Source organism: Amblyomma americanum, chromosome 11, assembly GCF_052857255.1.
Source record: "Amblyomma americanum isolate KBUSLIRL-KWMA chromosome 11, ASM5285725v1, whole genome shotgun sequence".
Taxonomy (NCBI): Eukaryota; Metazoa; Arthropoda; class Arachnida; order Ixodida; family Ixodidae; genus Amblyomma; species Amblyomma americanum.
Window position 1 is genome coordinate 20,450,132 of NC_135507.1, and position 26,936 is coordinate 20,477,067.

General features: G+C 48.6%; 1 protein-coding gene across 1 annotated transcript in view; it reads right to left on the reverse strand.

Annotated features, from left to right (window-relative positions):
- Positions 1-995: 995 nt before the first annotated feature.
- LOC144111456 (uncharacterized) overlaps positions 996-26,936 on the reverse strand; it is a 69,242-nt gene continuing 43,301 nt past the window's right edge. Inside the window, exons 3-10 of the mRNA XM_077644764.1 lie at positions 15,094-16,655; positions 10,635-10,796; positions 9,381-9,491; positions 7,911-8,085; positions 5,956-6,061; positions 4,405-4,538; positions 3,239-3,521; positions 996-2,408 (exon numbers count right to left, since the gene is read on the reverse strand). Of these exons, the coding sequence (XP_077500890.1) occupies positions 2,399-2,408; positions 3,239-3,521; positions 4,405-4,538; positions 5,956-6,061; positions 7,911-8,085; positions 9,381-9,491; positions 10,635-10,796; positions 15,094-16,655 (2,543 nt within the window). The 3' untranslated portion in view covers positions 996-2,398. The remainder of the gene's footprint in view (positions 2,409-3,238; positions 3,522-4,404; positions 4,539-5,955; positions 6,062-7,910; positions 8,086-9,380; positions 9,492-10,634; positions 10,797-15,093; positions 16,656-26,936) is intronic.

Sequence of the window (26,936 nt, forward strand, 5' to 3'; positions counted from 1 at the left end):
AATCAGCCCACAGTGCCTCTGGGATGACCCTCGGAAGACTACGGCGTGTCGTCTCAGCGCCAACCCAGTGAGGTTTGATGGGGCAAGTACAGCAATGACCACGCTTGTTTAGTGCACTCAAGCGGTGCTCAGCGGAGCGAAGAAAGCGAAACCTTACAGGAACTTCTGAGCCGCACAGATAGTTCATCAGTACAGAAGCATACAGATAGAAGCGGCACAATCGCTAGCCCCACAGAGGACCCTTGCTTCGGCGCTCTAGACAAGCCTACGTACATCGCCGCCGTTCCTTAATAATAATAATTGGTTTTGGTGGAAAGCAAATGGCGCAGTATCTGTCTCATATATCGTTGGACACCGTAAGGGAAGGGATAAACGAGAGAGTGAAAGAAGAAAGGGAGAAAGAGGTGCCGTAGTGGAGGGCTCCGGAAAAATTTTGACCACCTGGGGATCTTTAACGTGCACTGATATCGCACTGCACACGGTCAACATGTGGGACAATTTAAATGGGCCCTTGTTCGGACAGTTTCTCACGTGTATGCATCAAAGCACATGATAGCTGTATCTTACCGGTACTCACTCATGGAGCATAAACGCGGAGGCTAACGAAACGCAGCGAGCTAAGGAAAGGAAAATGATAGTGTAACGTTAAGAGGCAGGAAGAGGGCAGTGTGTGTCAGGGAAAAAACGCAGGTTAAAGATATCCTAGTCGAAATCAAGAGGAAGAAATGGGCTTGGGCAGGGCATGTGATGCGAAGCCATAATAGCCGATCGTCCTTAAGGGTTACTCACTGAAGTCAAAGGAAAGGGAAGCTTAGCAGGGGCGGCAGAAAGCTGGGCGAATCAGATTAATAAGTTTGCGTAGATAGGGTGGCCGCAGTTGGGAGAAGACAGAGTTAATTGGAGAGATATGGGAAAAACCTTTCGCCCTGCAGTGGGCTCAATCAGGCTGATGATGATGCATCATGCGAATGGGCCAACAAAAAGCAGCGATTATTTGATTGGGCTCACTCGTTTTTATTTCAAGGCACCCTTGGGTGCATCGTCTTCCAAGATGAAACTGAACGTGGCACTTGGACTACAGACACCAAATTTTTAACAAGGGAACGGAAATCCAAGTATCAAAGGTGAGCAACGCAAAAAAACATTTTATTTTGATTTTAAAATGTGCGCGGACACGTGCTCGATTGACCTTGCACAGTCTATTGCGAGCAGCACTATCACGCTGAGTGAAGTTGGGTTCGTAAACGTACTGGCCTGCGCACGGGCGACCACTATGATAGGCCAAACATTCAGCTGCTGGCAATGGGCATGGGGCCGCATGTGCAGCATAAAGGCGGTATGCTGGTGCTACCCGGCTTACGACCACTTGCCGAGATTATCTGAGACCCCGATTGCCACTAATCGAGACTAGAACCACTGCTTAGATCTCACACGGTAATAAATATTTCCGGGCGCATTCGTGAATACGGCATCATGCTACAGGTATCAGACACCGTACGCAACGCTTAAAGCCATGAAATGGAACTAAAAAATTTGACGTATCTCTTTTAATAGAAGTGTGAAACGTGCTTCCACTGTCGATATGACGTTTACGCGAGAACTCAAACGTTAGTTTTGCCGTCAGAAAACGGCTAAATTATTTTTCTTGACCTGTCCTCGAAACACAGCGACAACAGACAAGAAGTAAATACAGCCGCCTAGTAGTACACGCATTTGTCGAAGTGGCGGTACAAAGTCTCCTGACATTAGCCGGGGCTGATTGAACACTATCCTAACGGGGATCGCAACCAACCATAAGCTTTAAGTGCCTGACAAAGAACACCGTAGTTAGGTAAACTTCAGCTAGCTCTTGCATGGCTTGGCGATACGCTACCACGATGTCCACGCCTGCTTGGGAAACCATAGTTATTTTCTTGTAACGAATCGCGTAACACCACAACGCCTTGTTATTTAGAATTGCGCGTCACTTGGTGACTGGCATCATCCCATGATTTTGTCATCTATGCGAGCTTCATAGAAACAAACTCACTGCAGCAAGGTATAAAAAAAGTGTCGAGGTGTGTTCTCGTTTCGTACCCGACAGGTGACATATAACTACAAAAACAGCAACAACAACAACAGCAGCAACAACGACGACGCAAGGCTGCTGTTCACATGAGGCCGGGAGTTCTCGGGTCCTGTGGGACGCAAGCGCAGAGTTCGTCGTCTTGCGTACACACTGCGCGCGCACTGTCCTGCAGAGCAGCGGTCCATTCGGCTCGGACGATGACCCACGCGTATAGACCTTCTTTCTCGATGGCTGAGCTTAGTAGCGCAGAGTCTACATCCGTGGACGGAGTGCGGAACAAAGCTTTCCGCAGAGATTTGCACCTTGCCTCAAGGGGCGGCTCGGTCGGTTTCAGGACACCCTGCAGAAAAAGAAAATATCTATAGAATAAGCAGGAAAAACAACTAAAGCGTTATCTAACTGAGAGAGGCGTAAATGGGTGGCGAAACTAATTTCCCCGTTCTATGTTATTTCTTTGGAATTATGAATGGGAATTATGGGTCACGCGAGTCATACAGAAAGTGCAAAGTCATACAGAAAATGTTGCTCCAGAAGCCTGAATGACAGTGAGTGTACAGTCAGCTCCATCTGACTCTTGGCTGCCCCCCCCCCCCTCATTCTTTCCACTTAATTCTTACCTGTTACCAAAATTATAACAGGGTATGGGAACGGATTTGAGGTTCTGGCCCATAGGTGAGTACTGGCAAGATATAACTAATATACCTTTCTTACAATCACTACTCAGGAGGAAAGCATACAACACCAGTATCTTGCCAGTATTGACTTGTGGATCAGGAGCTTGGAAGTAGCGAAAAGGCGTGGAATTAAACTGAGGGCAGAGCAATCAGCTGTGGACAGGGAAAGGATAAGTGTAACGTTAAGAGATAGTAACATCTTAGTCGAAAATCAAGAAGCAATGAGCATGTGTGGGGTTAATTAGTTATGTCTTAGTTGATTATGGCCACCAATTAATTAGACGATAATGTGTAATAAACAAGTATTCTATGGCAACAAGCGTGTCGAAGCCAGTGAAAGGGTGGACTAGGGGACCTTCAAGCGATCGCAAAGACCCTTTAACTCCATCGCATCATACTATTAAGGTGATCTTGAATGTCCCCCAAGTTTATAAACAGCGGGTGAGTGCCCGGTTCCAACATGCTAATGCGAAAGGTTTACAGGGCCGCAACGCACCCTCCGAAGTGTGGTTGCAGCTCGTCGAGAAGCAGGCACGATGAGTAGAAGCTGGCGTCGAATGGCGGCAGCGGCTGCTGGTCCAGCGGAAGCGGAGGTGCCTCGTCGGCAGAGTCCTCGCGCGAGCTCAGCGAATCTCCCAGGTGGCCCAGGGCGCGCAGGTCGCACATGTCCAGCGCCGCCAGAGGCTCCTCCTCCTCCTCTGCCGACAGGGACCGCTGTTGCTGGTGCAGCAAGACGGGCACCTCCAGTGAACACTGCTGGCCTCCTACTCCTCCTCCACCTGTGCAGCGGAGTGGTTGCTTTCGCTCACAAAAGGGAAATCGCGAGAAGGAAATGGGCGGTGCAGGTAATTGACAGCCCCGTTAAGGCCATCATCCTCATCAGCCTAACTACGTCCGCTGCTGGGCAATGACCAACGCCATATTTCTCCAATTAGCCCGGTCGTTTGCCACCTGAGACCACCTTACCACCCAGACTTTCTACTCTCATCGGCCCGCCTCATTTTCCGCCACCCCCTGCTACATTTGCCTTCTCTTCAAATCCGCTCCATCATTGATAGAAATCAATCGGTTATCTTGCTTCTGCATTACATGCCCTGCCCATGTTGGTTTCTTTTTTTTATTTTTCACTGGGATGTCATTAGCCCGTGTTTGTTCCCGCACCTACTCTGCTCTCTTCCAGTCTGTTAATGTTCCACCTATCACTTTCCTCTCTGCGGCTCGCTGCGCTCTCCTCAATTTAATTTCAGGCCATTTCGTTACCTGCCAAATTTCTGCGCGACAGAGAAGCAGCAAGATACTGCGTTATATGCTTTCATCTTGAGGGGTACTAGCAAGGAAGATATATAATAGACATATCTTGCCAGTAGGCGCTTATGGGCCAGAAATCAAAATCCGTTCCGATACCCTGTTATCCTTTCGATAACAGGTAAAGGGAAGGAAAGTGTGGCCAATCGAGAGTCAGGTAGAGAGATGATGACTGGTAGTTTGATTGGATGGGCTCACACGGAAAAGGATGAGCTGGGCTGTTAAACGAGAGCCCTGTAAATAGAGTTTTTTTTTTCAACAGTGGATGGTAGTTAGGATGATGAGGATATGGGCGAGCATAGGCGGCCGATTTTGTACATCAGAACAAATAAAGGAGAGCCAATAGTTGGCGCTGACCTTCTACAGACGTGAAGTGGACGTCCGAGCGGGGCACTTCAAGCAGGACGCTGGTCGTGGGGCTGCGGGGCAGGCTCGTGTCCGTGAAGGAACTCGTCCGGAACAGCGGGATTGGATAGCCCTGGGGGTGTAGTCTGCGGCGAGACCAAGCCAGTGGTTCCCATTTGTTGGCACGTTTTTACGTCAGGAAGAAGTGGCGAGAGAGCAGAGATTGTTTCACTGTTCAAAAGAACTGTCACTTTTGGGCGAGAAATCTCTTTTTGGATTGGTACTGGCTAGTGACATTGCTACTAAGCAAAAGCAACTCCTACTGTGTGAAACCTGGAGTACGATGGACGTGTGGATTGTTTCTCTGTTCTTTCACCGTGCCTTCCGGTAGCATATGCGCGTGTCTCTGAAATCTAAAACATCTTATCCCAACTGCAGCCGGCATCAGGGCATCAGGAACGATATCAATGCGCAGACCTTGACTACCCCTGTCCTGGTGTATTTGCTGTCTCACTGCCCGCTTTTCTTTCTCGCCTCTTTATCCCTATTGCTAAAATTTATCTATACAACTTGCACAGTTCGAAATAATTTCAGTTAACATTTTTTTCTCTACCTTTTATTTCTCTACCTTTTATAATGTCCTTGATAAAGAATTCGTATTTTTTTCTACATTCACACCTAATTTATCTTGTAAAAGTAACAGCGGAGCATGCAGATGTATGTTCCGTTTCATTTGTGTGGACTTCTCGTGGAATACACTATTCGCACGTAGAACTCTTCTTGGCCAGTAGGGCGAGCGCTTACAATGTCAGAAGCAAGTTCGCGAGAGGAAACTGCGTGAACTGTTCACTAACGTAGTGCTATAAAGTCTAAACACTCCAGCACTCTCGGAAAGTCCTTTAAGCCCATAAGCGTCATGTTTGTCAGCGATTACATCATTTCACTACAACAGATTAATGAAGGTCAATTTGACTTTCGGCTCTTGTGGTCTCCATCCGGGGTCTAATAATAGAGCTATAGGCTTTGTTTGCGGCCCACACGTCCTAGAGACTTTTGTCTCCGACTGTACATGAATATGAGAGTGAGGCGAAAAATTGTCTTGATGTCAACCACTGTGGCAATTAGAATTTCAGCGACACGTACGATAGTAAGAAATAGCAATGCCAGTCAGTGTGTTTAGTAAATCTGGGTACGGGTGTATAAAATGTCTGCCCCATTTATGCCACTGCATTCACATTAGGACCACGGTAAGGTCTAGTGGAAGCCTCGTGGCGTTCCGAGCGACGTCATTGTGTTCAAAGAAACCATCATTATCATCAGCCTGACTACACCCATTGCAGGGCAAAGCTCAAAGGAACCAGTGATTGGCAATCAGACCAAAAAGCGTGGTAAGCGTGGCAAGCGTAATCACGACGTCATACATGACTTCGTCCGATTATGACCAATCACAGTAGCACGTTGCATGTCCTCTGTTACGATACCGACACCGCATAAATAGGAAACATGGCATTAACAGCTCTCGCTGTAACTAATGGAGTGATGACGTGAGCAACAAGCACGTACTTGTCATCCCAGAGACCAGGACTGCGGGCGTAGCGGCTGTTGGGCGACGAGCGGCATCGGATGTCGTTGTCACTGTGGCTCAGCTGGAGTGCCCTCGACGCTGGACCTGGACACACAACGAGAAAATCGCCGTTCTGTACTACGTGCAACCAGCAAATGTTTTGGGGTTCGAAAGCGAAACCCTTTAATGATCCCTCTTTTAAGCCAATGGCTTCTCACGCCGACGTAGATTGCAAAAAAGGAGTCGTGTATGAGTTCCCGCCTACGTGCGGCAATGCTCATGTTGGACAAACCGGACATTGTCTTAATGACTGCCTTCGTGAGCACAAGCATTCATTACCAAAAAAAAAAGTTCTCTTCTTCCAGATCACTGCCAAGCCAGCTCGCAGAAGAATCGTGTCGCCTGCTCGCCTAGCCTGTCGGATTGTGAAGTGCTTACGAAGATTCGTGACAAAACTGAACTTGAACTTATACATACCCAGCAATTTAAGACAAAAACATTTTTTTTAGCGGGAAACCGTTTATGAGCACAATTTTTTTCATATAATGTAAGATTTAACTATAACCATCTATATGTCCTCAGATCACCCGACGGCGGTCTTGTATTTTTTTTCTATTCACGTGTTTGGAATCGTCAAAAGCGTTCCCCATTGGTTTTCTATGGCAGTCTTAACTGTTCGATACGACAGCTGGAAACGCTTAAATAAAAGATTTTGCTACAGATTACAATAATGCGGCATTAGCTTCAATGTTTAACAGTGTCTTACAATTTTCTAATTTTCAACATTTTTGCCTGAGAATGCTGGGCTTGGAGCTATTTATATAAATAAACGAGGAGATGATCGCATTAGTGATATGTTAATGGTTCTTTGCCGGAGTGAAATGATTTTTCTTCATTTGTATCTACAAACACGTGCACATTTGTACCTATAAACACGGCTAAACAAGCTCCCATATAAACGATTTTCGTGCAATAAAGCTTGTTGAAAGTACAACATTTGTCCCTTTTCCTCACTGTGTCCGTGTTCGTAATCTGAGCTCCTGTGTTTTTCCTGAACATTCAGGCTCCTCTAAAACATTCGACTTAAAGACGTTCCTGATGAAAATACTGGGTTGCAAGTTGCAGAACATTAATCAGGTATTCAACACTGTGGCTCAATGTTACATCGTGCCTGCCGAACGGCAACGTGCGATGGTTTTCTCTTGTAATTAACATGGGGCCCGCTGCCTGCATGGTTCTCCCTGGTAGTTTCCTTAATTTATTTGAGGTCATGCTTATACTCAGTATGAACTCGATTCGGGACCAGCATATCCTGGTGCGATACAGTTCACCAGTTCACTTATGCGTTTAGTGCAGTATAGCAGCGCTGAATACGATGGAAACAGGAAGTGTTCCGTCAAAAGCACTGATCCCAAGGTCGCGGGTTCGATCCCGGCCGTGGCGGCTGTATTTCGATGGAGGAAAAATCCAAAAGCGCCCGTGTCCTGTGCGATATCAGTGCGCGTTAAAGACGTCCAAGTGGTCTAAATTAATCGATAGACCACTACGGCGTCCCTCATAGCCTGAGTCGCTTGGGGTCGTTAAAACCGCACAATCCAATCCAGGACTTAGGTCAGATAAGAACAGTCCGCTTGTACTGTCCACTTCTCTACCAGAAGTTGTTTTTGTTGTTTTTGTCGTTATTGTTCTTGTTGTTGTTGTTCGCCTTTCAAAAGGTGACACATACCCACACTGAGGGATCAAATCGGGAGGCAGGGGTTGCTATTCACTTGCACGTAATAAAGGGAAAAGAAAAGCATGCGGCAGAGCAACACCAGTGGATTCTACCTCAAGTAGGGCATGGACTGCCCTGTCTCAAGTCGCGGTTCCTTTTGTTAACCTAGCGCTGCATGAGCGTGGTTGATCTGGATAGGAAGGAATAGGGTGCAAGCGTGATGAAGGGAGTGTCTCTCACCTGGCCGGTAGCAGCACTCGTTGACGGAGCTGGCCCCAGGCGACCGGCCGATGCCACTGTCGGCGTGCTCCAGCTTGGGCCGGTCGCGGGACGCGTACGCAGGCTGCAGCGAGTCGAGGCAGCTGTCGAGGGTGGCACCACTGCTAGCGGACTCCACGTCGTTCTCGCTGCGTATCTGCGGAGGGAAACGCGGAGAAAATATTAACATGCGTCTTCCTCTTCGCCGTCTTCCGTGCCTCCAGTACTGAAACACTCGCGCGGCGAACTAGCTCCAAGCGGTGATCTGTGGAAGCTACGCGGGCCTTGTCTGGAAGCGGAGGGTGCACCAAGGTGCCATTCTGTTTACGTTCCTACTATAGAGCTAGGGAGCAAGTCAGTGGTTGCGGGTACCAATGTTGCACTTGGGCTAGTTAGTGTAACATTATGGTGGTAAAGAAGTTTGTGCGCTGTTTAAGACATTCACCGGAAGACACAGGAGAGGATGAAGTACATTTAATGAAAAGCATGAATTCCTCAGCAGCGTGTTAACTTCTTTACCAACGCAGTGAGACGAGTGTGTGAAGGAGTGAGTGCGTGACTTAGGGAGTGTTAGAGTGACTGAGTGAGGAAATAAACAGATCTGTAAGTGAACCATCTAGGCATTGAGTGACCCATGGAATAATTCAGGAAGCGTGGCCTTGTCGTTGAGCATCCACCTCGCATCCGAGAGGTGCTGGGTTTGACCCCAGTGCCACCGGATACCACCTATTTTTCATGGGTACAAGATTTCCCCCGGCCTGGTGCTCGGCTCTTCTAGGTGTGATATGCTTGGGAAAAGGGTCTTAGACCAAACCAAACCAGTGCGGTAGAAGCCCAACTTGTGGCCCTTTTTTTACCTATGATCCGTCAAGGCAACTGTTTCGTCCAGGACCTTTTTCCCAAGCATCTCACCCTAGAAGAGTCGAGCACCGGGCTGGGGGAAATCTTGCACCCAATAAAAAACCGGTGGGTACCCCGTGGCACTGGGGATCCAACCCAGCACCCCCCGAATGCAGGGCGGATGCTCTACCACAAGGCCACGCTTAGAGGTCATTCGCCTAGATCAACGAATGAGTGAACGAATACGGCAGTCTAGGCGCATTTGTTCCCATGGGTACCTTGCGGCAATTTTTTTTTTATGAGCTCCCCTAGAAACATTATGCCGTGTACTCCGCTTCTGCTTATGACAGCCGACAACGTTACTCCGTAGAATGACCTCCACTCAAGTGGTTGGCTGACCGGACCTGAAGCTTTGGCTGCCCTATACTGTTACGGGGTTCCTCAGACGCTCTTATAAGTGGTGTCTACCACTACGACGTAGAATCGCGCACATAGTTACTGTGCAAAAATTATCTAATAGAATGAGTTGTTGCCTCTTTTCGCGTGTAAATGCGACGAGTCCGTGGCCCTCAGTTCATTCTCCATGTCTTCTTACTCTCAATAATTACTCACCTTCTTCCGTGCCGTGTCCTCGTTGGAGAGGTGGTTCTTGTAGTGCTTCCGCAGTGAGCTGGGATCTGTGTACCTTTTGCAACAACCCGGAACTTGACACGCGTACGGTTTCTGCACCAAAGATGACACGGCGGGGATCACAACACCGTCTTAGTTTGAGGCATCGTGTTGCGTCAATTCATTTGAGACACAAGAATAGAATTAGAGAGCGACAGACAGGTGATGTGGATAGAGAAGTGCGCTTTAATAAACGATCAAGTTAAACCAACTTTAACCGAGTTACCAATTGCCTAATATATGTGCCAGGTATTGCACTACTCGCCTTGGCTTAGGCTCTGCACTATCGCCTTTAAAAACTGTCTTTAAAGGTGAGCTTCCTTGAAATCTCGTTATTACGAACCGTTAGACTGCTGGCGACCTCTGGAGCAAGTTCACTTCTAGAAAAATTTATTCGCACGGCGAGTACCTCAGCAAGAAGTGGTTGAGCTCATACAGAGCTAAGAAAACTCGCGCGGAGAATACTAGATACTGCAGCTAATTTGCGCGTGTTATCTAGAGTAGCCTGAGAGAGTCAGGCTACCCTACATATCACATTTACGTGCTGATTTCTTTGTTTCTTTTTATTACGTCACGCGGATACTATCGGCAGTCTCCAGTAAAGAAAGATGCACCTGCCAAGCAGTCAATTTTTTGTCTTAAAGCCCGGCACCGGATAATTCAGTGTGGTACTACAGGATCGAAGAAAAGCTTCTATGACAAAATATTAATGCTTTAAGGCCGACTTCTGCATTAAGAAAGATTTACCGCTACCTTGTTGGTAAAGTGCGTTCGTTTGCCTTCATTGCGTGAAGCTTTTCAACGTCCAAGGCTCATGGTTGCAGCTAAACACAGCCTCAACTATCCATCTATTGTAGCTGCGAATCTAAACTGAGCTATAGCTGGGCTATTCGTCAGTGTGGAACAAATGAGGTGCCTCGCCCATTTTTGCTAGCTGCCGCGCGGCCAGAGCTTTTTACCCGTCATTACAACTCATGAAGGGTTTTCTGGCGGGCTAGCTGGTGCTTCTCGTTCATGATTAAACTACATTAAAGCAACAGGGACAAAGACAAGAAAACTGCGCTCTGTGTGTGCACGTGTTTTCTTGTCTTTGTCCCTGTTTCTTTCGCACAGTTGATTTAATCATGAAGCAGTACAACAACTCACACGCTTGCATCGTAGGTCAGGCAGCAAGTCAGCAGCAAAGCAAAATCTCACCGTGTCCTGGTGCGTGCGCTGGTGCTTGGCGCGGTCCGAGGAGTTGCTGAATGCCTTGGGGCAGCCCGGGAACTGGCACGAGTAGGGCCGCTCACCCGTGTGCGAGCGTAGGTGAATCTTGAGGTTCTCCAGCCGCGAGAAGGCCTTGGTGCAACCGTCGAACTGCGCGTATAGTAAGCACAGCACTTTAGCGGACCCGGATCCTTGATTGACAAGCCACAGCAATGCATTTTTCTGTCGCACGAGCATTTGTGGTGAAACAACGCCAAACTCATGGTGACCGTTCAGGTCGATGCCATATGCTGTGTAGCTGACCGTTTCTAAATGCCTCAGAGAAACAGTGAAGGTGGTCAGTGCCTAAAAACATCAGTATATTGCGCGCTATAATGTGTGGACGGGCATCCAATCTTTCACTTGCGGATTCAAAGCTCGGCTTCGTCGTTCAACGTTCGGTTGCGTGCACGCCTGAGCGTATACAGTAGCGCGATTACTGCATTAAACAGCATTCATAACGCTTTTGGAATGCAACTGAGCACAACAATACCTCATGCGAAGGCTGTTCTACTTTAAATTTTTCCTGCAATCAAACAGTTCAAAGAATAGCACTTCGCCACTGCGAATGCAAATATTGCTACATTTCTACGATGTTTACCTGGCATCAGAGAATGGTGGATCCTTTACATATGTGGTGCAGATAGGATACCTCAGAGACGCAGTTCATGAACGTCTAAATGAAGACTTTATAGATTTCACGCCTTTGTCCTGATTAGCGGATCTGCTACTGCACAGACTCTTTTGACCTCTTTAAGGGTCACAGAACTCACTCGCAATATTTAATTAGCTCAGAGTGTGCATGTGTGCTTGTGCACACGTCTGCTACACCTCATGTGCCATCCAAATGCAGTAGTGTGCAAGGGCCCACGGCCACGCTAGCCTCCTCTTGTCTCATCTAACTTCCTGTTGCCTTCTCTCCACGCAAGAAAAAAGAAAAGAACTAAACGTCTCCCACGTTGGTCATCAAGGGCTACTAAACTATCAGGAAGTGAAAATGTCTTCCTGCAAAATAGCTCCACGTGTGTCAAAACATGCACAATAATTCCCACGCCTCCTACGCCACCCCTTCTTAGTCTTTTTCGGTGCTCGAGGAAGGGCGCCTAAATTATTCATATCGGCAGAGGGACAGCGCCATGTGTTCAGCACTGCACGTCCGAGTTCCCAGGCCTGGGAGACGCCGCCGCCGAAACATGCAACAGCTACGAGTCATCAGACCAGAAATGGCAAAAGCGAAAAGGGCCATATTAGCGCGCACATGCACGTGCTTTGCAACAAACAGCACTGCACACACGCACATGCACGGATGGAACGTCGGGGAGCCCGACTTTCCCACCGTTTCTTCGCGCGCCATGCCCTGAGAGCCAAAACACCGAGCCGACTGAGCACCCCCCCCCCCTCCCCCGTTTCTCAACCTCTTTAGGAACCTGCTGCTGCTTCTACTGCAGCGCTGGTTCTCTCCCCTTCGGAAGTAACCCGATATGCGTCAGCCCTCTCTCATCCATCGGCTGCTTGCCGTGGGTGCTACGGCATTTCGCGCTCGAGAGGGTGACGACGCCACAGACCCAGAACGCACTTCGCACGCAAACTCGACGTCGAGCGCTGCTGAGAAAAATAAAAAATAAATAAAAAGCGCCAAAAGAATGTGGAGCGGGGGGTGCCAACTTGAAGGGGTGGAAAGAAAGCCTTCTTGTTTTTGAGCGGTGGTTTTTCTACGTAGCTGGCGGCTCGAGCTCCACCAAGATGCAGCGGTGGCGCCATTTTTATTGCGTGCCCTCCGTGCTCCGCGCATATTGCGTCGTTAAAAACAAGTAAGGAGGCACCGCTTTCGGATAAGACGCTGCCTAACGGCGATGACTGCTTTATGGATGACGCCTCGACTATCGCCTTTCGTACGAATCTCGGAGGCCATTAAAAATGAGCCGCATGTGGCTCGGTGCATTCGTTCCGAGAGGCGTTACTTTCTAGTGACACCGTCGTCGATGCTTAATAGCTGCCTCCGTGCGTGTGTGTGCTTGTGCGTAGGCGAGTTTTTTTTACCTTTTCACTTCGTGCTTGGATGCACACGACCCATGCTCCGTTCATTGAACCTAAGGCGCGCTTTGAGAGAAAATGGCGCGTCTTCCTTTCTTCAGCCGGGCAACCAGTTGCCACAATCGAATTCTTTACTGATTTAGCAGACGCGGTGGCTCAGTGGTTAGGGCGCTCGGCTACTGGTCCGGAGTACCCTGGCTCGAACCCGGCAGCTGTGACCGCGTCTAGATGGGGGCGAAACGCAAAAGGCGCCCCTGTGCCGTGCGATCTAAGCTCACATTAAAAATACACAGGTCGTCTAAATTATTCCGGAGCCCTCCTCTATGGCGCCTCTTTCTCTCTTCCTTCTTTCACTTCCTCCTAAATGATGTAAAACGAAGCACGTGAGCGGTGGCAGAACCGATTGTGGTGACCTCTAGTCGACCGCCCTACAACTTCTGTTCTTTCGAGGGTCACCCATCAGCTGCCCAGGCAAAGCAGCGCAGTTCTTCCACAGACACGAGCTCTGCTTTACTTTTGGGACACCTGTACAGTCTCTATCGAAAGTCTCCGGGCCATGCGATCTGCTTTTGAGTCTCACAATGAACCACCCACGCCACCCTTAAACACCAAATGGCCTTCAATATCTAAAAGAAAGATTTGTTTCCCCTGATAGGAGTTTAAAGCTTGACAGGTGCCTTGAGTGCTTCACAGCACTGCTGAAAAGTTTGAAGACTTTTGACGGCGACGAGGAGGAGTGAGGTGTGTGGGGGTGACAAGCGTCTCGTAACGTCCATCCAGTTCAAGAGTACCAATGGCGCAAATGGTACCTGCGTCAACTTTGTGCATTGTTGCGAGCTGGGTAACGCCGGTTACACTTTAAAGACACATTTCTCTGTGGGGACTGCAGACATAGTTGTCTCTACTTCACAGTATGCTCAGTTGGTACCACCCTGTCGCACATAAAGGCCAGGATCCGTATTCATAACGTGTCCATTGTCCATTAGTCCATTAGGTTCTCTGTGATTGGTGACTGAGGTATACCCGCAGCTTTCAAGCTTCGGTGGGAAACGACACCATTGGGTGTTTGGCGACCGGATCTCACCACTGGCTGCTATTCGCTGCGAATGCAGCCAGCAATGAGGTTCTTTGGCCATCCACATCTGTGGACACTTTTGGCATAGACATTTTAAATTCGTGTTCTCGACTTTTCCGTTAATGACGATAACTATTTTCAAATTGCCGGTGATGAATTATGCCCTGAGTGGTCGCTGTGCTACTAACTCTTGCCCGATACTGCTACCGGTTCTACAGCCTCTCAGAGCAGTGCTGTTTGCGACTTATAATATTTCTTGGTGAAAACAATTCTTGCACAAACGGAGCAGAAGTACGAACACAAACAACAATGCTCCGGTTCATGTACGCTCTATTTTCGCCAAGACGATCATGCACCTCAAATCAACCCCGCTCTTCACATTCTTAATTGACACATGTTTGATATCGAGAGTAGGAAATGTGTATTTAAGCTGATTTGGTCAATTTGCCTCAAGGAAAGATACATGGCGTCATTTTCTTACAGCTTCAGACCTGATTGTCTTTGCCTTCCCTTCATGCCTCTTGAAGGCGTGGTGATGCTAGCGTTCTCTGTGAAAAATTTTTTTGTGCCTCCAATGGGCGCGCTGTGCATTTGTTTGCTATTGAGTAGAATGCTTAATTTTTTTAACCCTGTAATGACAGGCGTATCACCTGCACGAAAACGCTAATAACGTTCATTTCTTCTCACAGCACATGAACTGGTAACACAGTTGCAAGAATGGTCTCTTCCAGCAAGTTTATCAAAGTAAGGTGACTGTGCTAGCTGATAAAGATGCAGGAGGCCTGCTAAAAGATAAAGTCCTCGAAAAACTTGCCCTAACTACAAAACAACAGCCTATATTATAGGAGTCATAATGTTGCTCTGGCAGACGATAGAGCCGCTTTGATTGTTTCTTTTGATTTAAGCTATGCGCCTTAGATGATGATCATTATGATGGGCCTGAGTATTTCCGCATGGTTTTATCGTTATTATATGTCCAGAAATAATCGAACTTAGATAAACTTAATTGTGCCCTCCGTATTTTTTTTAACAAATCTTTTTTTTTTCATTCCTACACTGAATGAACCATTAGTGATGAAACCCTGAGAGTTCATTGCATTTATCGGACTTTTTTTAATATCTGGGCATAAAGGGGTGAATGAAACAAAAATGTCGGATGTCTTAAACTGCCAAAGCTGACGTGTGTGTGCAGCACTAGAAGCTGCTGAGAACCCGGAATATTTCTCACTTCGTGTTGCTCTGCCTATACATAGTTACTTGGTGAATGGGAGGAAAATGACGACGTAGAACAGTACTCACCGTGCACCTGTTGGGCTTCTCGCCGGAGTGTACGCGCATGTGTATGAGGAGCTTGTAGCGGGCGTTGAAAGGCCGATGACGGCGAGGACAGCCCTGCCAGAAGCACGTGTACTCGTCCCGGACCCGCTGGTCAATGTGGCAGGACTCGATGTGCCGCACCAGGGTCTCCTGCTCATCGAACAGCGCTCGGCAGTCGATCCACTGGCAGTCGTAGGAGCGCGGCTGTTGCTGGTGCTGCTGCGACACCTCGCCCGTGGTCGAGTCCGCATCCGCCGAGCCTGTACTCTCGAAGCTCGAGTAGTTGGACGGTTGGCTGCTGTCCGAGGAGTACATCTTCTGAAAGGCCAGCTTCCTCGCCATGTGCTGGTCGTAGGACGGCGGAGGAGGCTTCTGCAGGTCCACGAGCAGAGAGGCTACGCTGGGGAGTGGCTGCGTAGAGTCGACGACGGACTCTCCGAAGTCGACTCCGGCAGGCTCGTCGGTGATGACCACGTCTGTGGCCACCGCCTGCTGCTGCTTGATAACGGCCAAGTTGTCGTCAGGCTCGAGGAAGTCGTAGTCCCTCAAGTCCGTCAGCTGGTCCACTTCGTCGATGGCCTGAAGGACGAGACCCGGGTTGTCGAACGGAGAACCTGCTTCTTCCCGCGTGGCCATCTTGAGCACAGTCGGCGAGTAAGGTGTGCTGATGCGGTGTCCGTTGGAGCGAGGACTCGTTGGCCTTGCGGACAAGTGGCCATAGGCTCCCGGCGTGGGCGTCGTGAGGCTGGACGCTGAGGGACACCGGTTGCCGTTGAGGTACGCCACCAGCGACGTCGGAGACGACCGGATGATGGTGTTCAGGTCCATGCCGTCCGTGGACGTGGGCGATATGGACAGAGACCTCTTGCTTCGGCGGCTCGTGAAGGAAGAGCGTGCCGAACTCCTGTTGCTGGTGAATGTGGACAGCGTCGGCGAGGAACTCGTCATGGCCGACAAGTCGGAACAGCTCGAACCCACGTCCGGCGCCATCTTGAGTTGCTCGTCGGCCTCGAAGAGTGCAGCGACAGGCGACTCTTCGACGAGGCTTCCCGCTCTGACGTCTGCCTCTCTCGAGGCACTCTCTGAAGAGAAGTGATGGTGGGAGTCGAGGTTGTCTTCGCTCTTGGGAAAAGGCCCGGTCGGACTGGCCGCGTCGAACACTTGGTCCTGCTGGACAAAGAGACCCAGCGTGCTAAGGTCCTCGCAGAAGGGTTTCTCCGGAAACGCAACAGAGTCCTTTCCAACTATAGGGTCCTGCGCACCGAAAAACTCTTCCTCCTGGAAGTCGCCAAAGCAGCCGAAAGCGTCTTCGGGGCTAGCCGAATGCGGAACCGATGCCGAGTGGCCGGATGTGTAGGACGAGCAGGGGCTGGGCACGAAGCACCCCTGCGACGGTAAGAGTGGGTCACCGGATGAGAGGTCGCGAACGCAGCAGTCCTGGGACGGCGACAGGTCAAGGTGCATCGCGGTCACGGCCTTGGATCGGGTCAGCCGGGCTCGAGGTCGGCTGCGTTCCAAAAGGCACTTCTGCGACGGGTCCTGGACTGCAGAGCGCGCGGGCAAGAAGATCATTATAGACAACTGGAATGTTTTGCGTAGCAAATTTTCTTCAGGATACAGCTGAACCTCGTCATAACAAAGTTGAAGGGGCCCAGCGATTACTTCGTTATAGCCCGTGTTCACAGAGCTTCCAAGGGGAATCGTCATTCCTTCGTTATACCCATATTTAGTTTCAAAGCGTTACTGTATAACGAGGTACAATTGTATATGCATGGAGGTACCGTCTCTAAAAGAGCTGACATTACACCGGAAAATACACCAAGTGTGAAATTGCAAAATCCAGCAGGAAAATGCGCAGCGCACTAAAACATTAAAATTTACTGTAAAACTTGAAAACTCAGAATTAATTCTGCTGTACTAACACGCTCTACACAAGTCCGCAACGGCGGCTACCAACACACACGTTTTTCTAGATGAGTTCAGCAACTACACAGCTGAGACCCACACATACATGATAATTCATGCACATGACAAGTTCCGAGTTCCTGTCGCACTTGGCTATGTCCAACACTCTCATCAAATAGGTTTCCTCTTTCCTGCAACGGTCCTCTTCGTTATTCAGGACCGCTTATGATCGATTTGGAGACATCACTGAAACTCAAACGTAACGAGCGCAGTTCGATAATATGAAAACGCCTACGTGGTTTTGTATCTTCACTACCCTTTCAGTTGCTGCACCTTAATAATGCTGGGTTAAAAAAATTTTTCGGGGGTTCGGACAAGCGTCCTGCTAATAAACCTTGGAATAGCCTATGCGTGTTTGTAATTCAGGGCCACACGAATGAAACTGATAATTGCGCGTCTAAACAATGCCGTAAAGAATTAAATTTAAGAAATAGTGAAGGGGCGGCAGCGGACTGAAGAATCGGAACGGTTCTAGTGTCACTTCGCTATTAGCTTGCTAACTTCGAGTGCAAGGTCATTGCCGTTGCTGTAGCGAAGGGCCCGTATTAATAATCGCTCACAACGGTAAATCATCCACCCGGACTGAAACGCTAGAACCACTGCGGAGACTTACTCGATGATCACTCCATAAGTGTTTGCTGACAACACTTGACCGACCGAGAACAAACGCGGAAGTGAATCCGAGTGGAGCTCTGACCCCTTGCTTACTTCACCGAGTTCTAGTCGCTCAAAGCTCAGCACTCTCGTCAACCTTTGCCCCCTCCCCTCCTCTACACTTTGGAAAAAGCAGCGTCACACTCTTTCCGCGTGCCAAACTCCGCCCCCAAGCCAGAGGAGGGGAATCCACCAATCCTCGCGACAGTGCGTCGCCATTTTTCATGCACTTTCTTCTCTCCACATCGCATGAAGAGACGTAACTGCAGCTTTTGTTTTGTGATGCAACGCGGCCGCGATGGTGGAGAGGAGGAAGGGGACGTTTCGGCTCCCGACTGCCACCACCACGTGTGTCGTGTTTGGCTGCTTTGCTTGTCAAGTCCTTTTCAGTATTTTTTTTTCTTTTTCCCCTCCGTTCCGAGCCCCCTCTTGAGCCGCGGCGCGCCTCGGTCGCGCTTATTCGGGCTCCACTGCCGCCTCTTGGCCGAAGGAGCGCCGAGAGAGCGTGTTTGAAACCCGAACACTCGTACACGTGCGTCGCATGAGGCACGCCCATGCAAAATAGCGCGCCAGTCTTGTGTCTTCGAGGTTTCGGTCGTCCCCCTCTTCCGTGTTTCTTAATTTCTCTTTTTTCAAGTCATCGGATCTCGCGAGGGAGGACTTCACCAAACTGAAACGAACTCTGCGGAGACTAAAACGTGCATGACTTCTTTCTTTTTTGGACCCCTTTGGTATGCCTTCTCCACTACGGTGGTTCATGTTACGTCTCGAAACCCGCACTGCTCCAATGGCTGCACGTTCTCTTTACTGCAAAGCGTGCACATGTGGCGCTTTCAATTTTTCTTCTTTTACCTTTTATCTGTTACGCATATACAGTACTGCTGCTTATGGCGCCCCCTATGCAAACTAAGCTTCCTAGTCTTCCTAGTCCGCGGTCGCTTTGATAACGTCTCGCCGTATCTGTCTTGTGCGGCATCTTGGCTTCGCAATGCGAGCTGCCATCGTTAACCACGGCTGACGAGCACTTTACCATTGAAGCTGGGTATACAGCTCCATGAACGTTAATGGCCGTATCTTGTACTCTGTGCACCCACATTTAAAATTATATAGATTAATGGAACGAAGTCGGTGGCGAATACGAATTGAGGAGTACGAGATTTCCCAGTAATTAGTCTTATTTTTTAACAGCCTTATATGTCTCCGTTGAATGAATTACGTTTGTAAAATACTTTAAATCTACCACCGTAGAAACAAGAGATGCAATCACATCCAAATTCTCCGAAGAAACGTGGTTTTATGAAGACTTTATGGAGATAGCTGACACATGCTCAATTATTTCACAGGTAGGGGTGCATACACAACGCTTTTAAGGAGTAGGCACAAGATGCTATATTCTGTGTTTATGGCTTGTCTCGCTGCCTTAGTGGTTCTGTAAATAGAATGCGGCGCCAAGCAATGATATTCGTTGTGTGAACAGTAAGAACTGTCTTGTACTGTGTAGATGTGTGCTGTCTACAGTGTACTGCGTACTGTGTACTGGGTGTAGTGGCGTCTTAATGTTACGTGGTGCTGACAACGCACAGGCCGAGAAGCAGAAAAAATCTAGGCGGAGCAATATAACCAGTCTTTTCCAAATTCTATTTTGTTTGCGCACTTCGGTATAACTCGCGCGGTACCACCGTCCCAGTTACCTTGGGAACCTGCAGAACGGTGGATGTTAGCGGGAGAATAGCCCCTTCGCTTGGTAATTATTATCTAGTGGAAGAATTTTTTTAATTTTCAGATTTTTGAGTGGAGCGTGCCAAGACAGCATGCCAAGACCTTAAACTCAGATAACCCGCTGGGAGAAGCAACGCCAAATATAGCGTTGTCCAGCTTCGGTAGAAACGGAACACAGTAGAATAAGAGAGAACGAAATGGTAAGCAACACGAGCTGCAATACTCTCAAATGCTGTCATTTCTTAACACTTAACTACCATTGGGCCTCGCTAGTCGCCAGTCACGCGAGCCCGATTACTAAATACTCATGAACGAAGTGAGGAGCGAGACGAGGCGTGGCCCTTGTTCGCCAATGTGCCCCGGGTTTCGACTGCGGGTGCACAGTCGGGGTGCCGTGATTATACATTCACGAGGTTTGTCCTACTTTGAAAAGCAGCGCCAAGCTCCGAACGTATGACACTGCTCTAGGTGCGAATGGAAGCGACGTATACTGCTGCAGCAAGGTGGCGAGTTGTGCGAGCTGTACTTTATTCATCTCTATATGGAAGCGCCAAACAGGATGACCGATCTCAGTCGAAAAAAAACAGCTACAGTATCGTGCCTAAACCCCACACAATATTTTTGTCGTTATGTCGTAATGTGGCATATTTTTATTTAGTGTTCTAGTATTTTTCTGTATTTCTGTTACTTCGACAAGGAACGGCGCATTACTACATAACATAATGTTGTTTTAACACAAACTGCTGTTGTTGCTACAAGCTCATGGCCGCAAAATATTACAAAAAATGTGTTGTGAAAACAGAAAATTTTTTGTTGATTTTCTCACAGAGGTATGGTAATCCTGCTTCTCGCTCAAGATGAATGAGAGCTCAAATACGATAAGGGAAACCAATAAATGGACCAATATGGACGCAGAAGGAACCAGAATGGAAAGGGACGGGAACAGGTGAGGTGAGGTAATCACGGCAGAGAAGGGGACCACTGAGACCTCCATTGTGTGGGGTTTTACACGAGCGTGTTATACGCCGATGAATGATCAGCTCACTGTGCTGTAGACGTCAAGGCAACATCACGTGGTACCGAGACATTTAAACAAATCAAGTTTATTTTTTCGTTCTAAAGCAGTGCAGTGACGCACGCCCTAGTAGAAATAGTTTAGGCTGTCACCAGAGGTTTCCCAACGTGCAAATCGCCTACATAGAGGTGCCAACCTGGCGGTCTGGAATCGATCCCGCGACTGATGAGCCTCGGTAGCTAAGGCTGTTAGTCACGGCAGAAAGCGACAACGCTGATCCGCGGAAACGCAGAACCCTCTCCTTGTTCATTTCGACCTCTCAGCGTGCCAACGCGCAAAGATAGCGCTTGCGTAATGCAGTGTTGCCAGAGGGTCATCAACGGGTCCTTCGTACAAACTGTAAAACAGCTATAGCATACATACTTCGGAATGAATGGTGAAGACGGCGTGCAAACGAGCCCAATTGCACGTCAATTTATTGGCGCCATTCTCTCTGTAGTAATAATAATTGGTATTGGGGGAAAGGAAATGACGCAGTAGCTGTCTCATATACCGTTGGACACCTGAACCGTGCCGTAAGGAAAGGGATAAAGGGGGGAGTGAAAGAAAGAAAGAAAGAAAGAAAGAAAGAAAGAAAGAAAAAAAAGAAAGAAAAAAAGAAAGAAAGAAAGAGGTGCCGTAGTGGAGGGCTCCGGAATGATTTCGACCACCTGGGGATCTTTAACGTGCACTGACATCGAACAGCACACGGGAGCCTTAGCGTTTTTCCTCCATAAAAACGCAGCCGCCGCGGTCGGGTTCAAACCCGGGTACTCCGGATCAGTAGCCGAGCTCCCTAACCACTGAGCCACCGCGTCGGGTTACCATTCTCTCTATTACATTCTATTATATACTCTCTATTACAGCGTTTCGGTATCATTCTCTCTATTACAGCACCAAAACGCTGCTACCTTCCCCTTGCAGTTCGGTTAGCATGCGCCAGCGAAATACTGCAGAACAAGGCGAAGTTCACCACAGAGCATGTCCGCTAAACAACCTTGAGACGTGGGGAACGACAAGTCTAAACGAGTGGTGCGTTAAGCGCTCGAGCAGCCAAAGTGCACGCGTAGACGCCGAATCACGCGCGCAGTGGGGGTCCGGAGAGAGCGGGCGTCCCCGTATGGACACCAGCCGCCGTAGTTCAGTCAGCGACGCGCGGCTCCGAAGCACGTAGTTCGAGGAAAACGCCCCGTCCCAAGGCACATTTCTCATATAACCCAGTGCGAAAGGTTACTGGAGTAGTAAACTCTTATTGGGAGTGGTGTTGCGTTCCCGGACACGAACTGCCTTCAGGGCACCCTGAGGACATCGCTGAATCAATCTGGCGCTCATTGAAAGCCTCCGAATTGCAGCCGTGGTATAGCCGTGCAGGCGTGATCTAGGTGTCCGCTGAGATGTGAGGAAGATACTTCGCCACTTCCTTCCTTAATAATAATAATAATTGGTATTGGGGGAAAGGAAATGGCGCAGTATCTGTCTCATATATCGTTGGACACCTGAACCGCGCCGTAAGGGAAGGGATAAAGGAGGGAGTGAAAGAAGAAAGGAAGAACAGGTGCCGTAGAGGAGGGCTCCGGAATAATTTCGACCACCTGGGGATCTTTAACGTGCACTGACATCGCACAGCACACGGGCGCCTTAGCGTTTTTCCTCCATAAAAACGCAGCCGCCGCGGTCGGGCTCGAACCCGGGTACTCCGGATCAGTAGTCGAGCGCCCTAACCACTGAGCCACCGCGGCGGGTACTTCCTTCATTCCAAAATGCACTTTTAAATTTTTGTTTCCTATAAACAGTGACGGCTAATAATAATAATTGGTTTTGGGGGAAAGGAAATGGCGCATCTGTCTCATATAACGTTGGACACCTGAAGTGCGGCGCAAGGGAAGGGATATAGGAGGGAGTGAAAGAAGAAAGGAAAAAAGAGGTGATGTAGTGGAGGGCTCTGGGATAATTTCCACCACCTGGGGATCTTTAACGTGCACTGACATCGCAAAGCACACGGGCGATTTTGCGTTTCGCCTCCAACGAAACGCGGCCGCCGTGGTAGGGTTCGAACCCGGGACTCCGGATCAGTAGCCGAGCTCCCTAACCACTGAGCTACCGCGGCGGGTGTGTTTATATAGCAAATTAACGAAAAGTGCCCCTCTGTTCTTATTTCCCTTCAAACTTGCATTGTCTTCCAATTCCCAAATAGTGGTGGAAATGCTCTCTATTCGTACACATCTTTTCGCCTTGGTTTATTTTTGGTGCCACCTCAACCCTTTTTGTTTACTATTATTTCAGTCTCCTGCGCCTCTATTATATTTTATTTGTTTCCCTCGTTCTTGCACATGGTTTAGTGCTACTTCTTAGACATTTACTTATTTAAGTATTCACTCATTTCTTTGTTCAATTATTTAATTATTTATTGAACATTTTTCATTTATTTTCTTTGTTTATTTATTTATTCTGCAAAACCCGAGATGAGTGTACGATGAGGAGCTGGTTACATAAAAAAAAAAACGGGGTTTAATAACATATACACAAAACGCACCAAAACAGAGCAAGCTTTGTAAACCAAGGTTAGAAGCGGCCGAAGAAATGAAAGAGTGGTCACAGCAGCTATGCAAGGTAACATACAAGAGCATTAAAACGGACAAAACAGCGTTCAAAGCTCCTACAAATACAGTTTAAGGGCTTTTGTAAATGACACCGTCGTTGGGTATCCCACAATGTTAACGGTGGCTGGTTACATTCAGGAATCGTCATCGTAAAGAATAAAATTGCGGAAGTTTCGGTATGGCAAGAATCACACTTCTTTTACTATCACGCGATTAGTAGGTAGCTCGCCTGCACACTCTCTCAATGTACGCATCTGAACGAGCACCGAGTTCATTGTGAAGCTGTAAGTTCATTTATTTCAATCGACCACGTTGGTCCCGCTCTTGTGAAGCTTCTAAGTCTGTCTTTTCTGTAACAGAGCACTCGTGGAAGTACGCCAGCTATACGAACGGTATGAAAATTTAACCGCTTTCCTCTGGGAACATTCCAGCTTAGGTCTATAATCTATAATGCCAAATAAGCTATAATCTGATTCTTGAGTATGGGTGTTTGGGTATTTCAAATTCGTAATGAATATAAATTGCAAAAAGAGTTAAGAAAAGCCCCCTAAGTCTTTGGTCTAGTATGGTAAGTGGGGTTTAACCTCCCGAAGCTGCACATTGATTTTTAAACATCTGCATATTGTATGCAGATGTTTATGGGGTTTGACGTATGGGGAGCCTGCGCTGCCAAGGTGGCACTGCAATTGTTCCATTCGGTTACTCAAAATTGCCTTTGTCAGCCGCTTGGGCCGCTGCAAACGCGAGAACACATTCTGCGCGATTAGATACCCGCGTTTGGCTGACAGAATTCATTGCCTAGCTTCTCTCGCCGTAGCCCAGATAGCTGACGCATGGCACGTGCGCCTTCGACAGAGCGCAGAGGCTCACGCCAATAAGCGCCTTAAGGTGGCACGGAAAAGTACTAATAGTACTAGACAAAACTGCTTGCTCTTCTCACTAGGCAGTGTGTTATGGCGCTGCAATCGGCACCGCAAACTTCAGCGCAAGTTCCCCATAGTTATGGGGTTTGACGTAGATTATCGGGTTTGACGTACAGTTTACGACACTGCCAGGAGACAACTAATATCCTTCTCCTTATCATCATCAGCCACACTTTGATTAACCAGCCCAAACGAACGCAATGGATAAGGCCAATGAGGACTACACTGACGGCAGCACTGCCATCCTTACAGTCCTCATACGTCTTGTCCTGTGTGTTCTCTTTCGCTGGTGCGTCGAAGCACAGAAAATCAACTAGTCCAATAGCAAGCACTGAGCACCGATACAGGTCTTGTAAAATGCTGGATGGCGGCATCAGCCAGTGATTTGTACTTACTCCCTTCTTGAGCCAGCCGAGCCCGCCCCCTCCCAGCATTGTCGCATTCAGCCCTGAGGGATAATTTACCAGCTGGTCTTAGCATCTTACCCAAGTCTCTTTCCTTCCACTGTCCTTCTGTTTCAGCTATAACACCATCTTTGTTATTAATAAGCCCAGTTCCTCTGCGATTTCTGTCGCTAGAAAGAAATATCCTGTCACTCAACGAATGCCACTGAAATGCCACTGACGTAAGCACGTTTCTTCTTGCCGGTCCAGCCTGTGGTCTTTTATCGTAGGTTCCTCGATTGAATCGTCCATGGTTATTTGACCAGGACACGCAATGCTAACGCCAGCTAAAAAAAACTGACAAGAAAATCGCATTGTTTTCTCTTCACCGCGTGTCCTTCCTAGTGTCACACACCAATAATTGGTTACCAAGTTTAGGTGCTGGCCATCATAGTGATATCAGACCACCAAGATCAATCGGGTAGCAAGTGGCCTGGCCAACTGCCGTACCGATAGTGAGCGCTGAAGGACTGAATTTCAAACTTTCAAACAATTGCAAACAGGAACGAAGTGTCTTACTCAGCAGCCATAGCTTTTGGGACGATGTGCCAGGTCTCAGAGCCATCGCCCACTCGAGCTGCCGGAAAGGACGACAACCACCTCTTGCACGCCTCCAAGCAAGTGTTTCGAGTCGCGGTCGCAACCTCCTTATATACCCCTCTAAACATCGAGGGCCGTGATCCTAAAATAAGCAGGTGGTTTCGGCGTAGCACGGGGGCCAGACAGTCGGTGGCCTCATCCTCCTGGCAACAGGTTGTTTGCCGCCCGTCGCGGTGGCCAGGAAGGGGTGGGTATTTTCGGGAAGCCGACCTCCCCGGCGCACCAGGGGAGATCACGCGGTTCCAATCCGCGACTCGGGAACGTATCACTCATGTTTCTGTTTAGGGTCTGCGCATGCGCCGCAAGTGTGGCGCACACTCACCCCTGGAAGGCGTGACGTCCCCCTTCAACCGCGTTGCAGTAAAAACAGCACGTGCAGGCCGTGTCTAGACGGCGCGGTCATATAAGGCGCATGTCTGTCCTTCGGAAATTCGACCTCTTCCTGAGCTTCGATTCGTTTTTCTGTCAGCCTGTCGAGGTGGAGCGTGTTCTGATGTTTGCTCGAACAAAATGAACATTTGAACGCAACTAAATTAACACACATAATAGGTAGCGAATTTGCCTAGTATTTTACATTGTATGGTGGCTCAAAAGTAGACGTTGAGGAAAATATTCCCTCCAATAAATGAATGATTGTCAATTGTTAAGTCAAATAAAGATTTTGTATTGAAAAATACTTATATATTTTTTAAGTTCTGAATTTTCGGCTTATATGGGCTAAGTATGCTGCACTGAGGTGACCACCCCCCGATGAACATGCACAGATGCTCGCGCGCGTTCATGTGTCCATTGTCAGATGATTAGAGCCCAGAGGGAACTGCTTCCGGGGCACGCCGTGTGACTGATTTGCACCCCCAGCAATCCAAAACACTTTAACGTAAATGGAACTGTGGTCCTCCCCCTCCGAAGGTTAGGACTACCACGGATGCTACAGCAGCCCCACTACACGGCTTAGAGGCGAACCCTTTCGGTTCTAAACATTTCACAGAGGCGGAACATATAATACCTAAAGCAAACGCATGCACGCCTCACCATTTCGTGCCATCATTACTTCATCTCCTTCCTCTTATCCATCTCCGCCGTGAGCAGGGACCAGGGGCAAGTTTCTGCGGCTGTACTGAACCCCTTTCCTTGCACTCAAGCTACCTCTCTTCGCGGCAAGTGTGCGCGCAAATGCAGTGTACAGTATGGTTCAGTGTTAAAGGGAACATGCGATCGCGTGGCCACTGTGCTTCGCGAAGCGCTGCCACCGAAAGCCGCTGAGAATGGGCGGTACCAGGCGCATGTGCGAGAAGGGAAGCTGGGTATGCTTACTGCACATTCGTCTTATGCCGCCAATTCTCGCCGTCTTTCGTGGCTGCGCTTCGCGAAGCCCGGCGGCCACGCGATCGCATGTTCCCTTTAATAGTGAATCATAATATACATTAAGGTATAAGTTGCAGTTTATATATATATATAATTGGTATATATAATTGGACACCTGAACTGCGCCGTAAGGGAAGGGATAAAGGAGGGAGTGAAAGGAAAAAGGTGCCGTAGTGGAGGGCTCCGGAATAATTTCGACCACCTGGGGATCTTTAACGTGCGCTGACATCGCACAGCACACGGGCGCCTTAGCGTTTTGCCCCCATGAAAACGCAGCCGCCGCGGTCGGGTTCGAACCCGGGAACTCCGGATCAGTAGTCGAGCGCCCTAACCACTGAGCCACCGCGGCGGGTTTGCAGTTTAAACGAGAAGTAAAATTTAGTTTGGAATGCCCCGAGACTCCAACCTCGATGTCTCCCATTATCATGGGGACATGTAGCCCCACATGGACCGAAACCAAAATTAACGTCAGCGCCTGTCTACATCCTCCATGTTTTTTCCA